The 13,637-nt window shown below is 32.9% G+C and overlaps 1 protein-coding gene across 1 annotated transcript; it reads left to right on the top strand.

The window, feature by feature from the left end:
* The first annotated feature begins 12,434 nt into the window (after positions 1-12,434).
* Positions 12,435-12,758, top strand: LOC120077266 (uncharacterized). Its single transcript, XM_039031161.1, has one exon. It carries the CDS (start codon positions 12,435-12,437, stop codon positions 12,756-12,758), a length of 324 nt encoding a protein of 107 aa, XP_038887089.1.
* The last annotated feature ends 879 nt before the right edge of the window (positions 12,759-13,637 follow it).

Here is a 13,637-nt window from a genome sequence, read left to right as displayed (position 1 = left end):
TGTCTATTGGATGTTGCATTGCTTGTCTATAAGTTAAATAGCCGCATCTAACTGCTTGAGAAGGTAAGGGATGGAACGCACTAAGCAAGGTTCGTATTGTTCCTAGAGATAGGCACACTCTTATGCTCGACATAAGCATGCACTATAGAGATATAGTCATGCGGCTGAGCACCTAGAGGTGTGATGCGTTAATGCAACGAGCTGGGATTACTCGAGCGATTTAAGATAGTAAACATTACTATGCGTTATTGGTTGTTGTGTCTCTACTTATTCTCATTGCAAGTCTTCTAATGCTCAATCTGTTTAGTTAGGAGTAAGAGTAGTGTGTAAAACCTTTAAACCTTCTTTGCTTTATTTTTATTCTTATTCATCACCTCAAACGCATCACCTCACAAATATTATTGAGTGACAAGTTCCCGTGTTCGACCTCGGATTACCCGAGAAACTTGCGTTTGTGTTATACTTGGCACAAGCGTAAGAAAACTTGTGATAGGAACGCGTGATCATTACATGCTAAGATTAACGTATCATCATTCCGACGCATGACCTCAGACGCATGGGAGCAAACGCATCAATTATGTCTAATGCATGATTTCATGTTCAAACCCATCCGTCCTTAAATGATAAAAATAAAACAAAACAAAACGCGTCCATAAATTATCCCAACAATGTTTTTAATTATTTCATTCCTTTAATATACAAGATGTTATGTATGTTTAGTAATGAAATGGGAATTGCATGATGCATGACATTAATTTATATAATCTTATAATTGTTATAATTTTACTAAGTATGTTATTCGATACAATGTATGGTTTTAATTTCTTTCATTTATTTTAGAATCATTATAATTCAATGAATTAAAAATTAAAATCAATAATTATTTTAGAATCGTTATAATTAAATGCATGCAAACCTTAGGTTAAAATCATTTTTTAAAATAGTTTTAAAATATGATTCACATAGACCTAAGATCACATTTCTAATATGATTAGAAATTAAGTTTAATCTTTTTAATCAGTTTAACAGGATTAAATTGATTTTAATAAAAGATCAAAATTGTAGCAAACGTATCCATAAAGGACTTTTTGTCTAAGACTAGTTCTTTCTAGGCTAGGGTATTTAAGTTGATGGAAACGGAACACCCCTACCTAGAAACTGATCTGGAAAGATGAATTAGATAGATTTTCTATAAGTATGCAATTGTTGATTAAAGTTTATTAAAATATTTAAAGAACATTAATCAAAATTGTTTAACTATCCAAAGTAATGTTACTTTTGGGAAAACTTTAACAATCACTTAGTAAAAATAATTAGCCATATTTTTCCTAAGTTAAATAAACTCTAGGTTATTAAAATACTCTGTGGGAGGAAAAAGATGTATACGATATGTCAATTTTGAGTCATGTTTCTAAAAGTTCTATGAGTAAAGATAAAGAATGGTAATGAATAGATAAGATAAGTGGAGATGGATGATGGATTAATTTCTCTCTAAGAAAATTAGATGATGTGTTAGAGTAGATGTAAGCACACCTTATGAAATGTGTACAAGCTTTTCTAAATCAGATCAAAATATAATCTAACTTAGGTTTCCTGATAAGTCTAGGATCAAAAGCAAGGATTTTAGAGTAGTCTAACGCAAATTCTATATTCAATCTAATGTAGACGAATCCTAAATATGCTTAAGTGTGAATTATGTTCACTAACCTAAATGTAAGCATACAAGAAGAAGTAGAAGTTCCGAGGGAGTAGGAGAAATTATGGATGAATGGTCTTTAGTGCTGATGATATGCGTTGATCCTAAGTGGGAGTAACAAGCTTGTGAGTACAGTAAAATTGAGATTAAAATTGTATAAATGCTGGTTTGCAAACTAAGTGTTAATGTTATGCGTTGGTGTTTTTGTTCCTTAGTTCAGATTTAGTTAAACATTTCTCAATGAGAATACCACATGTATTCCTATCTCTAGGGTATATGCGTTGAGTACAGAGAACAAAATAAAGATGCAAGTAACTTTATCTCTAAACCTACTATGCATTCTGACTTGATGCGTTCTATAGTTCTCTCTAGTGGTTTAACTACTTGGTAACATCAATCAACTGATCAGGATGGACTATGAATGGAAATATTCATTAATTCAGAAAACTAGCAAACAGAAACATATTTGAATGTAAACAAATGGATTAGTGGTGAATGATCAATGATTAAATTAGGGATAACAATTGTTTGTACAACAATTTCAGCTTGACAAAATGAAATGAGAGATGGAAATGAGATGTAGAACGAAGGAGTCAAGCCACAGAGTCCAATTTTTTGTTCTCTTTGGCTCAATTGTAATGCTCATTCGACCAATGTGGTGAAGAACGTGATAAAGACTCCTCCCTTGAGCATTATCTCCAATAACTCCTCTTGATCGACGATGACAATGGATGTTCCCTCCTATCTCCTTCTTGCAGGCAGTATAATTGAGCTAAAGTACTAACTGACTCTCTAAAATGTCTTAATATGTACTTATATAACAGGCAAGCTATCTTTTTCTTCAGCAGCTAATTAGCCTTTTTATAGGAAACTTTAAGAAACTTGTTGATAGGACTTACATTAAATTTGATATCCTGAGTCAGCCGCTTGCCATTTATGAGGCATTCCGTCAGTCAGATGTCTATACCTGCAAGTGGTGATTTGATAGAAAAGGTGCGAGCCAATTTATCCTTTTTGCGTTGAGCATCTTTGGACACATAACCCTTGAGTCAGCTTGATCTGCAACACTTAATGGAATTTTGATTCTTATGTTGAGATGTATTAGTGAAGAAAATTTTAGCAAAAATGTTGCTTTTGAATGAGTTAACGGTATGCAAGGAATTCTATATGTTTTTCCTTAGAATTGATATATTTTTATCAATAAAGATTTGAATTGTTCCAACTTTTAAGATACAATAATTTGTATTTCTACAAGTTATCAATTGTGCTCAATCTTATAGCGAGTGTATAGCAATTAGAGTTCGATCTCATACAAAAGATCATGATAGCCTTCGAACCACTCAAAATAGTGGAGTAATGGTGCCTAGTGATGATGAAACCGGACAAATCAATTTTTATGGTGAATTACATGAAATAATAGGACTACAATACATTTGCATGAAGGTAGTTAATCATTTTTAGTGTGTATGGTATGATATCAGTTCACGAAACAATAGGATTTATATAGTTGATGGCTTCATATCAATAAATTCAGAAAGAAGAGGGCACGAAGATTAGTGAGATTGATTTATTTAAGCTCATCCACTGTAATGCAAAGAAGGGTTGGTTAATGAGGCAAAATCAAAATTTGTGAGTAAAACTTTTTGTTCATTATTATTTTCTACTATTCTACAACATATTAATACTATTACATAAGTAATTATGTTATAGGATGAAATAGTGACATTAAAAAAATTTTCATCACAAGAAGGGGGTGAATCTCTTCTAGACAAGGAAATATGTGAACTGGTGTTGGGTAAGCGGTTGGGACATGTGAAGGGGCTTGGTTGGGGCCAAAACCAAGAAGTGAGTTCCAAAAATTCAAAAGAAAGGGGTGCACATATTGCACATTTGCAATATAAACCCGAGACTTTCCTTGGATTATTTGTTCTTGTCACACATTGTAAGATGTTGGATTTAAGTTGTTGTTCTATTGTTGAAGAAAATGGCAAAGCTTTTGGTTGAAGTTGTCTTTAATAATTTTGGAATTTATAAATAAAGAAAATAAAAGAAAAGGAACAAAGAAAAAGAAAGGAAAAGAAAAGAAAAGAAAAGGAAAAGGAAAAAGGAAAAAAAAAGAAAATAAAAGAAATTGGAAACCCATTCGGTGCTTAAGGTTTAAAGTGAGAACCCACTCATTTCAGCCCATTTCTCCATCATTTCCCATTATATTTTCAAAGAATTTCGAGAGAGAGAGTAAAGGAATAGGGAGAAGAAGTTGCTGCAGGTTGAAGGTTGAAGAAGGGAGGAAAAGCTCATGCAAGTGCAACCATAGAAGAATTTGGGTTCAACCTACCTATCTCTGGTTTTTAAGTCGGTTTGAGCTACACAAGAAGAACTAAGAGATGAGGCCTGACTTTCTTGAAATTTAATCTATTTTTTAAGAAATTTCATGAAGGAAGCTCGAGCTAAATCTGATGTTAAGTTAATTGTTTTTAAAAAGGAATACATAGCACAGAATTTTCGTGCAAATCAGAAGGATCTCTGCTTTTCTCTGGTTTTTTGAACATTCTGGGGTGTACAGGTTGGATTAAAAGCTCAATTGGATATGGTTGGAAAGCTTATTCAATTTCCTATAACTTTCATGATGGATTTGTGAGCTAAAAATGATTAGAAGTAGGTTTAATTTCAGGAGAAAAGTAGAGGGTAGCAAAGAAGTACGAATCTGTATTCACTGTGTTTGAGGGATTTCTTGACAAATTCGTTGGGAATCTCGTTTTTATTCCTTCAGATAAGTTGTAGAAGGTTCCAAAATGAAGAATTTGATATATAGTACATTAATTTTGGTCAAGTATTGAGGAAGTTATGAGTATTGGAAATTAGGGTATTGAATCTGGAAAATCTGGAAAGAAAATGTGAATTGTGATTTTATTTCTAGAATTTAGAATTCATGAGCACGGAAAGACAAGATGATTTATAGTTCTGATGCTCGGTTTTGGTTGGTTGACAGGCCAAGAGGAAATAGGCTGAGTCTATAGACCAGGGAAGTAGCCAAGACGATGAGTGACAAAACAAATTTCAAAAATGATTTCTAAATTGTAATTTATGCTTAAATGGTTTACATGCTTGAATATGAACTTATGAATGATACATGATTTCTATGAATGGTTTCAAGCATAAGTTTTGAGCTTAGATTTTCTAATGAGGTTTATATACGAGCACGTGATTATTGACTTCCTGAAAAGTAGTTGAAACGATACCATTTAAGATAAAGTATGTATTAGCGAGTACTGTTTAAAGATTTTCAGTTTTTCACGAGCAAGCCGAGTAAGCTTGAGTTTTACGAAAGATAAAAATAAGCAGGCATGTTTTAATGTTTTCATGTGGTTTTCTGAGACTTTTATTGACTACATGACTGAGATATTGAGCCTGAGGTTATATGGTATCGTGTACACACAGGTTATATTCTGTTGTTGACGTTGAGTGTACTCCATGACAATAATGTTGTCGTGAGTGCTGGGCGGGCCCCACTATGACAAAGACGATGGGAGTGCTGGGCGGGCCCCATTACATCGTAGAGCTAGAAAACGTTGGTTGTACTAGGCGTGCCCTACACAACGTTGAATTTTCATGTTAATTAAAATGTTTTATATACTTGATATGCCTTGCTAGATTTTAATGACGTACTTGCGGAACATTTGAGAAAGCTTTTAGCGTTACATGTTTATGTTTAACGCTTTGATTGTACAAATTTATACGTTTAAAGGTTTATCACGTGTTCTGATTTGCGGATTTACAATTTTAAATTTAGTCACTCACTGGGCTTCGTAGCTCACTCTTGCAAAATGTTTTCCCACTTTTCAGGTAGAGATCGAGCTCTCGGTGCCTGATAACTGCCAAAGTCTATTTTCTCCTAAAAGCTTCCAGATCAAGCTTCATACGTGAGTGGAGTTGTACATTATGTTTGTTTATATTATAAATGTCTTTGTAAGAACTGAATAGTTTATGGTTGTGTAAGCACTAGATGTCGTGGTTGTGTAAACCCCAGTTGGATATGTTTTTGGTTGTGATATCTCTATCTGGTTATTTTCCAAAACGATTTATGTCAAGACTGCACTTCATGTGTGTCTAAAGGTTTTCAGGGATTCCGTTGTGTTGTGTTACATGTAAAGTATTTTATATCTAAGATTAGTATGTTTATCAGGTTCAACGATTCAGCAGGGTCAATAGGTATTGTTAGAGGAGGACAATGTCTGTTGGCTTTACGCCATCTCTCTGACTAAGCTAGCAAGTAGTCTGAGAGAGGGTGTGTCATGCAAAGTATCATTGAATCACAACAAGCTACAATTGAAAAAATCTTAAGAAGATTGACAAGTCAGGAAGTTACATCTAACACGGAAAGAAGTTCAGAACAATCTAATGACAATCAATAAGTAATTGTTACAAGTCAAATATGTATTCTGCTTGAAACTGTAGTTCCATATATGTTCTATGTTAATGAGTTTTGAATTGGCAATGTTTAGCATGAGTTTTCTTTATTGTGCTTTTGACTCCCCCTTCCCCCCTAATCATATTTAGGATAGTTATTTTGTTTGGTCCCTTTTAGTATGACACTAAGAAGTCATACATCGAGTATGAGTTTTCTTGTTTGTGTTATGTTATATGTTAATAAGTTTTGTTAATTTGGCAATGTTGAGCATGAGTTTTCTATGTTGTGCTTTTGGCCCCCGAATCATATTTAGGATAGTTTGTTTGGTCCCTTTTAGTATGATACTAAGAAGTCATCCATCTAGCATGATTTTTCTTGTTTATGTTATGTTCTATGTTAATGAGTTTTCTTGAATTGGCAACGTTCCCCTCCTCCCCCCCCCCCCCCCCCCATGTAGGATAGTTACTTTATTGGTATGGCACTAAGAAGTCATCCATCAGACATGAGTTTTCTATGTTTTGCATGGTTTTTGTAATTAATATTTAGAATATGGTTGTGCTTTTGACTCCTCCCACTCGTCCGAATCATATTTAGGATAATTACTTTGTTTGGTTCCTTTTAGTATGATATTTAGAAGTCATCCATCAATTCTTTATCCTCACATGCTTACATATTTCACATCTTTATTTGTTAGCTTTGATGTCTCGATGGTCTCCCATACAAGATGTTTAAGTTCAATTTCGAGATGAAAATGGATAGAATTGGTGTTGGTATTTTATACTTTTGTTTCACAATGACAATGCAATACTTTAAAGACCTTTAGTTGGAATTTTTGTAATGAAAACTTGTGATAGCTAGTATTCTTTTTGTGATAGCTAGTGCTAATACTAAATTTGTTCATATTATCGAAGTTGGTTGATACAACTTGTAGCCAAGTTAGTATTATTTCATTTTGTTTCAACGATAGTCTGTGATATTGGGAATAAATATCTTCAATTTTAACTTTTGGTTTAAATATGAATTGATTAATTGATTCTTGATTTGCTCAAAAGATTATTATATTTTAAATTTTATAATATGTTTATATATTAAACTTTGTATTGTTTTTTTTAATTAATAAAATACTTTTACCGATGTTTTCTATAATGTTAGTAAATTGTATTTTAAAAAAAATCCAAAAATTTATAGTGGCATAAATAATTAATTTTACCGTTGCTTAAATATGTTGCAAAAGATGCTTGCAATGACCATTGATCCACATTTAGCAGCAGTCTTATGTGTTGCTAAAACATAACTTTCAGTGACAAAATGTCAGCGTTACTGTATAAGACAAATAATAACAAATAATGTGTTGCTAAAAGTTAATATTTAGTGATGTATGCGTCAGTAAAAGGTTACTTTTAACAGCACGCGCAAAACGTGCTACCAAAACCTTTAACTATGCAGCAACAATGATATTTACAATGACACACTTCTATGCGTTGCTAATACCTTTAGTGGCGTTTTTAGGCTTTCAACAACGTCTTTTGTCCACTAGAATTACTAACTTTTCTTGTAGTGCATTAATTTGGAGCAATTAGGAGCTAAATTGAACAAACTAACTTCAGAGTCAAAATTACGAAAATGCCCTTGAGGCTAGCATAGCGACGCCTGCGCAGCATTGTGCATTGTGCACGTATGGTGAGAGCACTGCGGGCTCCAATGATTTATGGACGTGCGTGCGCACGCGAAGTGCCACTGCACCCTAAAGGATGCAACCCTGCGCTTCAATTAAAAAAAAAAGGCCCGACGTCGTGGTGCTGTCTAAAATGGTTTCTTCAATTTTAGGGCAATTTGATCTCTTCCATTAGGCCTGTAGCTCAATTTCTTCCACTTTTCTCTCTTCCACTTGTATTTTTTTCCTTTTCCCTCATATAATTGACCAAGAAGATGGCAGGTTTTGTCTTCTTCATCTCCATGAGAAGGTAAGACCTAGGTAATAATGTAAATTTAGGTCTAGTTCTCGGAGTCTATTAGTGATAAACCATATTGCTAGTAGGAGTCTATCGGTGATAACCAATATCACTGGTAAGAGTCTATCAATGATTGAGTCTATCACAAATAGATTTTGTTATATTTTTATTTCCTTAAAATTATTGCTATACCTTAATTAATATCCTTAAAAATAGTACCTATTATAATTACCCTATATTGTATAGCGATGACAATGGTCATTCATGGAGGCCAATATGTACTTTTTGTAGCATTCACTAAACCCATCATGTGCATCTACGGTGAATGAACCATTAAAAAACGAGTCAATTCAGTGGAGCTCCATTTAATTGGAGTGAACAAGCTTGTGAAGATGATTTGGAGAATGAGAGGGATAGACATCAAGAATCACGGATTGATGAGAGGGTCTAGAGAGCAATTACTTGGGTAATTAATTGGATATTTGATTGGAAAGAACACAGAAACACAGAGGACAAAATTGTTATACTTCGTCTTTTCTCCCTCCCAACTGTTGAGCTACAAAAAAAAAAAAAAAAAAAAAAAAAAAAAAAAAAAAAAAAAAAAAAGAGAAATGCTTGTATATGTGGTCTGTCACTTGTCTTTCCTCTCCATCATATAAAATTTGTAAATGCTGATCAAGAATTTCTGCAACTAGGTAATTTTAATAGCAAGACCAAATCGAACCACATGGAGCTTAGGTAAAATCTTTCGAGCATAACTTTTTTGTCCAAGAAAAAGTAGTTAGTAAACGGGTAGGAGGGAAAGGGAGAGGAGAGTTGGATTGACATGATAAACTAAATATAGAAAATTAAAGTGTGAAAAGTAAGATAGATTGGAGAGAGAAAGGAAAATAGCACGAAATTACCTTTGCCATTTGGGTTATTTATGGATTAATTCATCAGTTTATCATAGGAATTGAATTATTTAATGAGAGAGTTTTAAAAATAGAAAAATAAGAGAAATTATTTGCACAAAATAGCAAAATTTTAATCTTCTTTGATAACGGTCAATAGAGACTAATAGAAGTCTATCTTTAGTGCAAGAGTGTAACTATCAGTCTTTAGTGGAATAACCGTCAGTTAATGAAAGAGGATTAATTTAATTAAAGAGTTTAATTAATTAATCTCGTATCATTGGAGCTTCAATATGTAGGTCCACAAGGTTCCCTTGTTAGCTCAATAAGGATTAATGAGAATCAAATTAATTTTGGATTAATTTGAATTGTTCAAATTAATAAAGTGAATTAATTGTATATGATACAATTAATATAGTGTATGTGATACATTATAATATAAAGTTTTAAGGAGAGAAATAAATATATGAATATGATTCAAATATTAATTATATGAATGCAATTCATATAAAAACTATAGCTTAAAATTAATATGAATATGATTCCTATTAATACTATAACTTATATGAGAGAAATATAAACTATATGTTATATTATATGTGATATAATAAACTATAAGGTTATATGTTATATGGGATATAACATATAGTTTGGATTTAATTATATCAAATTGGTTTAATATAATTTGATTTTGAATTTTGAATTCAAAATTATAACTCCTGGGGAATTATTGAAGGAGTTAAATAGAAGAGTGATTGGTTTTTTGGGAAAATACATGATATTGATTTTTACACAGAAGAGTTCTGTGATCGATCAATCTCCTCATCATCTTCATATTATCTGCAAAATACCATCTCTCAAAGAAAATCTCTCTCCCTTTCTAACATCAAAATTAATCCACAGAAGCCCACAACTTTTTGTGATTCTCTCTTTAAGAATAACGAGGAAGACATTGTGGTGATGTCCTCATTATGATTTTGAGTTCCTATTGTGTTGTTGTGTACGTGCTGCTGTAAAAGGGAGAACTATAGGAGATCGGTTCGTGATCTTTCATCAGAGAGGAAATGTGAAGGTTTTTGTTCTTTAAGGGTTAGTTTTGATTTCTCTTTCCTCTCTAATTTTGCACAAGAAACATGCTTAGTTTTAATTTTTGTTTATCCTGTTTACATCACCTCTGTAATTTAAGTTTATGTAAAACGAAATTTGAGACACGAAGCATTCGATTACTTTCGCTATGGAAATTCCAATCCCTTCAATTGGTATCAGAGCCAAATCATGTCTCTGATTTGTGTTTTCTAACTTGAATTCAGAGTTTTAGTGGGTGTTCATTCTGTATTGTGAATGTATGATGGTTTGCTCATGGATGTTTCCAAAATTGGCATAGATTTACTGCTTTAAAATAGTTTAAAGTTGTAAGGGCCTTGTATTTTGGGCATTTAAGTTTTGCTATCTAGTCTATAAGTCCGTGTATATACATTTGCTTGAGTTGCTAAAGAATTTGGTGGCAATTGGAGCAAGAATGGGCTGGAGATCGAAGTAGAGCAAAACATTCTGCCTTGGAGCATAGGGCACAACATAACTACGTTGTGCTTACGCTGTAAGGCAGGATACCCAACGTAGCTATGCTCGGCAGTAGCGTTGCGACAATATGTGGAGTATCAAGCTACACTACGTCAAGAAGCTGACTGAGCGTCATTATGCTCCAAGGACGGTTTGCACGCATGTTAGGCAGTTCGAGGTCGTGCATTCGAGCGACAGTTGAAGCAGTTTTTTTGCTTGTTTTTTGAATTAATTTGTAATAATTAATTTTATTATTTTTAAATTAATTAGATCAATATAAAATTTATAATAATTTAATTAATTGTTTAGGATACCAATTTTGGATCTAATGTTGCTTTTTTTTATTTTTTATTTTATACATATGATGTATGATTTAATTTATTATATTGCATAATGTATGCCATATAGTATAAAAATCCCACCATAGGATAAACATTATATCATGCTTCATTTTTTAAGTGTTATATTATATAGTTGCATGATTTAATTAAGCATGCTAATGCATCATATTTAATATAATTGTTATATTATATGATTGCATGCATTTATAATATGTCCATGCATCATTTTATATTATAACTGTTTAGTTTGGATGATGGATGTATGTTATTATTTTCATTACTTTATATAATGAAAATGGAGATGCATGAAGCATGCCATTACTTCAGAAAATATAATTGTTATATTTTTATGTATGTCATTGGATGCATGACATAGGTTTTATTTGTTTCATTAACTTTATAAGTGTTATAAGTTTAATAAAATTAGATTTAAAATCTATAGTCAAGAGTTGCATGAAAATATAGGTTAAATTAATTTTAAATGGTTTAAAATTGATTTTACTTAGACCTATATTAATAATATTTCTAATGTAATTAGAATCAGGTTTAATTTTTAATTCTCTTTTAATAGGATTAAACTGGTTTAAATAAAAGATTAAATTTATAACATAATTATTTATAAGGACCTTTGTCTATGGAAGGTTATGTCTAGGCTGAAGTATTTAAGCTGAAGAAAACGGAACTCCTCTACCTGGGAACCAATCTGGAAGGTGAATTAGATAAATATGTTATAAGCATGCAATAAATGATTAGGTTTATTAAAGTTTTTAATATACAAGAATCATTATTATTAAACTATCCAATATAAGAGTTATATTGGGTAAATTTAACAATCACTTAGTTAAATTATTTGTCGGTTCTTTCTAAGTTAATAAACTAGGTTTAAAACATTCACTGGGAGGAAAATAATGTATATCACATGTCAATTTTCCTTTCATATTTCTCCCTAAATAGTTCACACCGTGAGATCTATGATCGATCTCAAGACACCTTTACTTGGGTCTTCCTACGGATGGTGTTTGCATAGGTCAATACTAAGATGAATGGAGAGAGTATTTATAGTAAGTGGGAGAGGGTCATGTGTCAACACATCCCACTATCTCCTTCATTAGTTAGCTGTAAAGTTTCATTGGCTTCGAGGCACCTTTGCACGTGTCCCCCTATGGATGGCATTGGCATGAAATTTTACACAAACTCCAGAAATGGATAGGATTACTTTAGTTTTTGCCCCAATCAGCTTTTTCTACGGTTGGCTCATTGGGGCGAAACTCTAGAGTCTAAAATGAAGGGTTGCACTTATAAAAAAATTTTAAGTAAGTTAATGATTTCTTGACCGAACAATGGTAACTAATCGTTATAGGAATGAGAGATATTCTGGTATTATGGTTGGGTGAGATTGTCTGAATTTAGTGAAAAGGTAATTATCTACCCTGCGGTGGTTTTTATCCTGACTTACTAAAGCATCATTGCAAAATAGATGTCACATAGGATACATTAGATTTTTGCTAAAATTTGATTGGTTTTTCATGGGTAATGCTTAATAACTAATATAAATAATTTTTATGGTTTTAGTAATCTTTAGTTATGTCTAAAGCTATATTAAAACTATTAAATGCTGACAAACTGAATGACGACAACTATACAAGTTGGAAAAACACTATAAATACTTTGCTGATTATCGATGACTTGAGGTTTGTCCTTGTTGAGGAATGCCTTCAAGTACCCACTGTTGAAGCATTTGAAAATGTTCATGATGCATATGATAGAAGGGTCAAGGCCAATGAAAAGGCCTGGGAGTACATTTTGGCCAGGTTATCTGAAATTTTGGCCAAGAAGCACGAAACCATGGTCATTGCACACGAGATCATGGATTCGTTGAGGGAGATGCTTGGACAACCGTGCACATAAATCTGACATAATTCTCTGAATTACGTCTTCAATTCTTGTATGAAAGAAGAGGCCTCTTTTTTAGAACACATTTTCAACATGATGGTCCATTTTAACGTGGTTGAGATGAATGGGTCTATCATCGACAAGGTCAGTCATGTTAGCTTCATTCTGGAGACTCTAGCTTCCTCCAGTTTCATAGAAATGTCGTTATGAACAAGCTTGACTACAACCTAACCACCCTACTGAATGAACTACAGACGTACTAGTCCCTTATGAAAGTCAAGGAGCAGAAGGGGAGGCAAATATTACTACTTCCTCAAAGAAGTTCCCCAAAGGTTCGACCTCTGAAACAAAGTTTGTATCTTTTTCTTTCGACACAAAAAAGTGGAAGAAGAAGAAGGGAGTTCAGGAGACAATAACTCTATTGCAGCCCAGAGAGGCAAGAAGGTCAAGGTTGGCAAAGATATTTGCTTCCATTGCAACCAAAAGGGCACTAGAAAAGGAAATGTCCCAAGTATTTGGTGGATAAGAAGAAAGCTAAACAAAGTAAATGTGATTTAATAGTTCTAGAAGCCTACTTATTGAAGAATGATGGTTATGTCTGGATAATTGATTCAAACACCACTAATCATGTTTCTTTTTCTTTTTCAGGGAATTAGTTCTGACAGCAGCTCAAAACTAGCAAGATAACTATGCGGGTTGGAACTGAGCAAGTTGTCTCAGCTGTGGCAGTCGAAGGCCTCCGACTACTTTTATAGAAATCATATTTGTTATTAGATAAAGTATATGTAGTTGCTAGTTTAAAGAGGAACTTGATTTCTGTAAAATGTTTGCTTGAACAATCTTATACTTTGAACTTTAATGTAGATAAAATGTTTATTTACAAGCATGGTGTTC

This window comes from Benincasa hispida, chromosome 5 (genome assembly GCF_027475165.1).
Source record: "Benincasa hispida cultivar pf3 chromosome 5, pf3_genome.v1.1, whole genome shotgun sequence".
NCBI classification, from domain to species: Eukaryota; Viridiplantae; Streptophyta; class Magnoliopsida; order Cucurbitales; family Cucurbitaceae; genus Benincasa; species Benincasa hispida.
The sequence above is the reverse complement of the archived record's forward strand: the minus strand, read 5'-3'. Positions and strand labels throughout refer to the sequence as shown.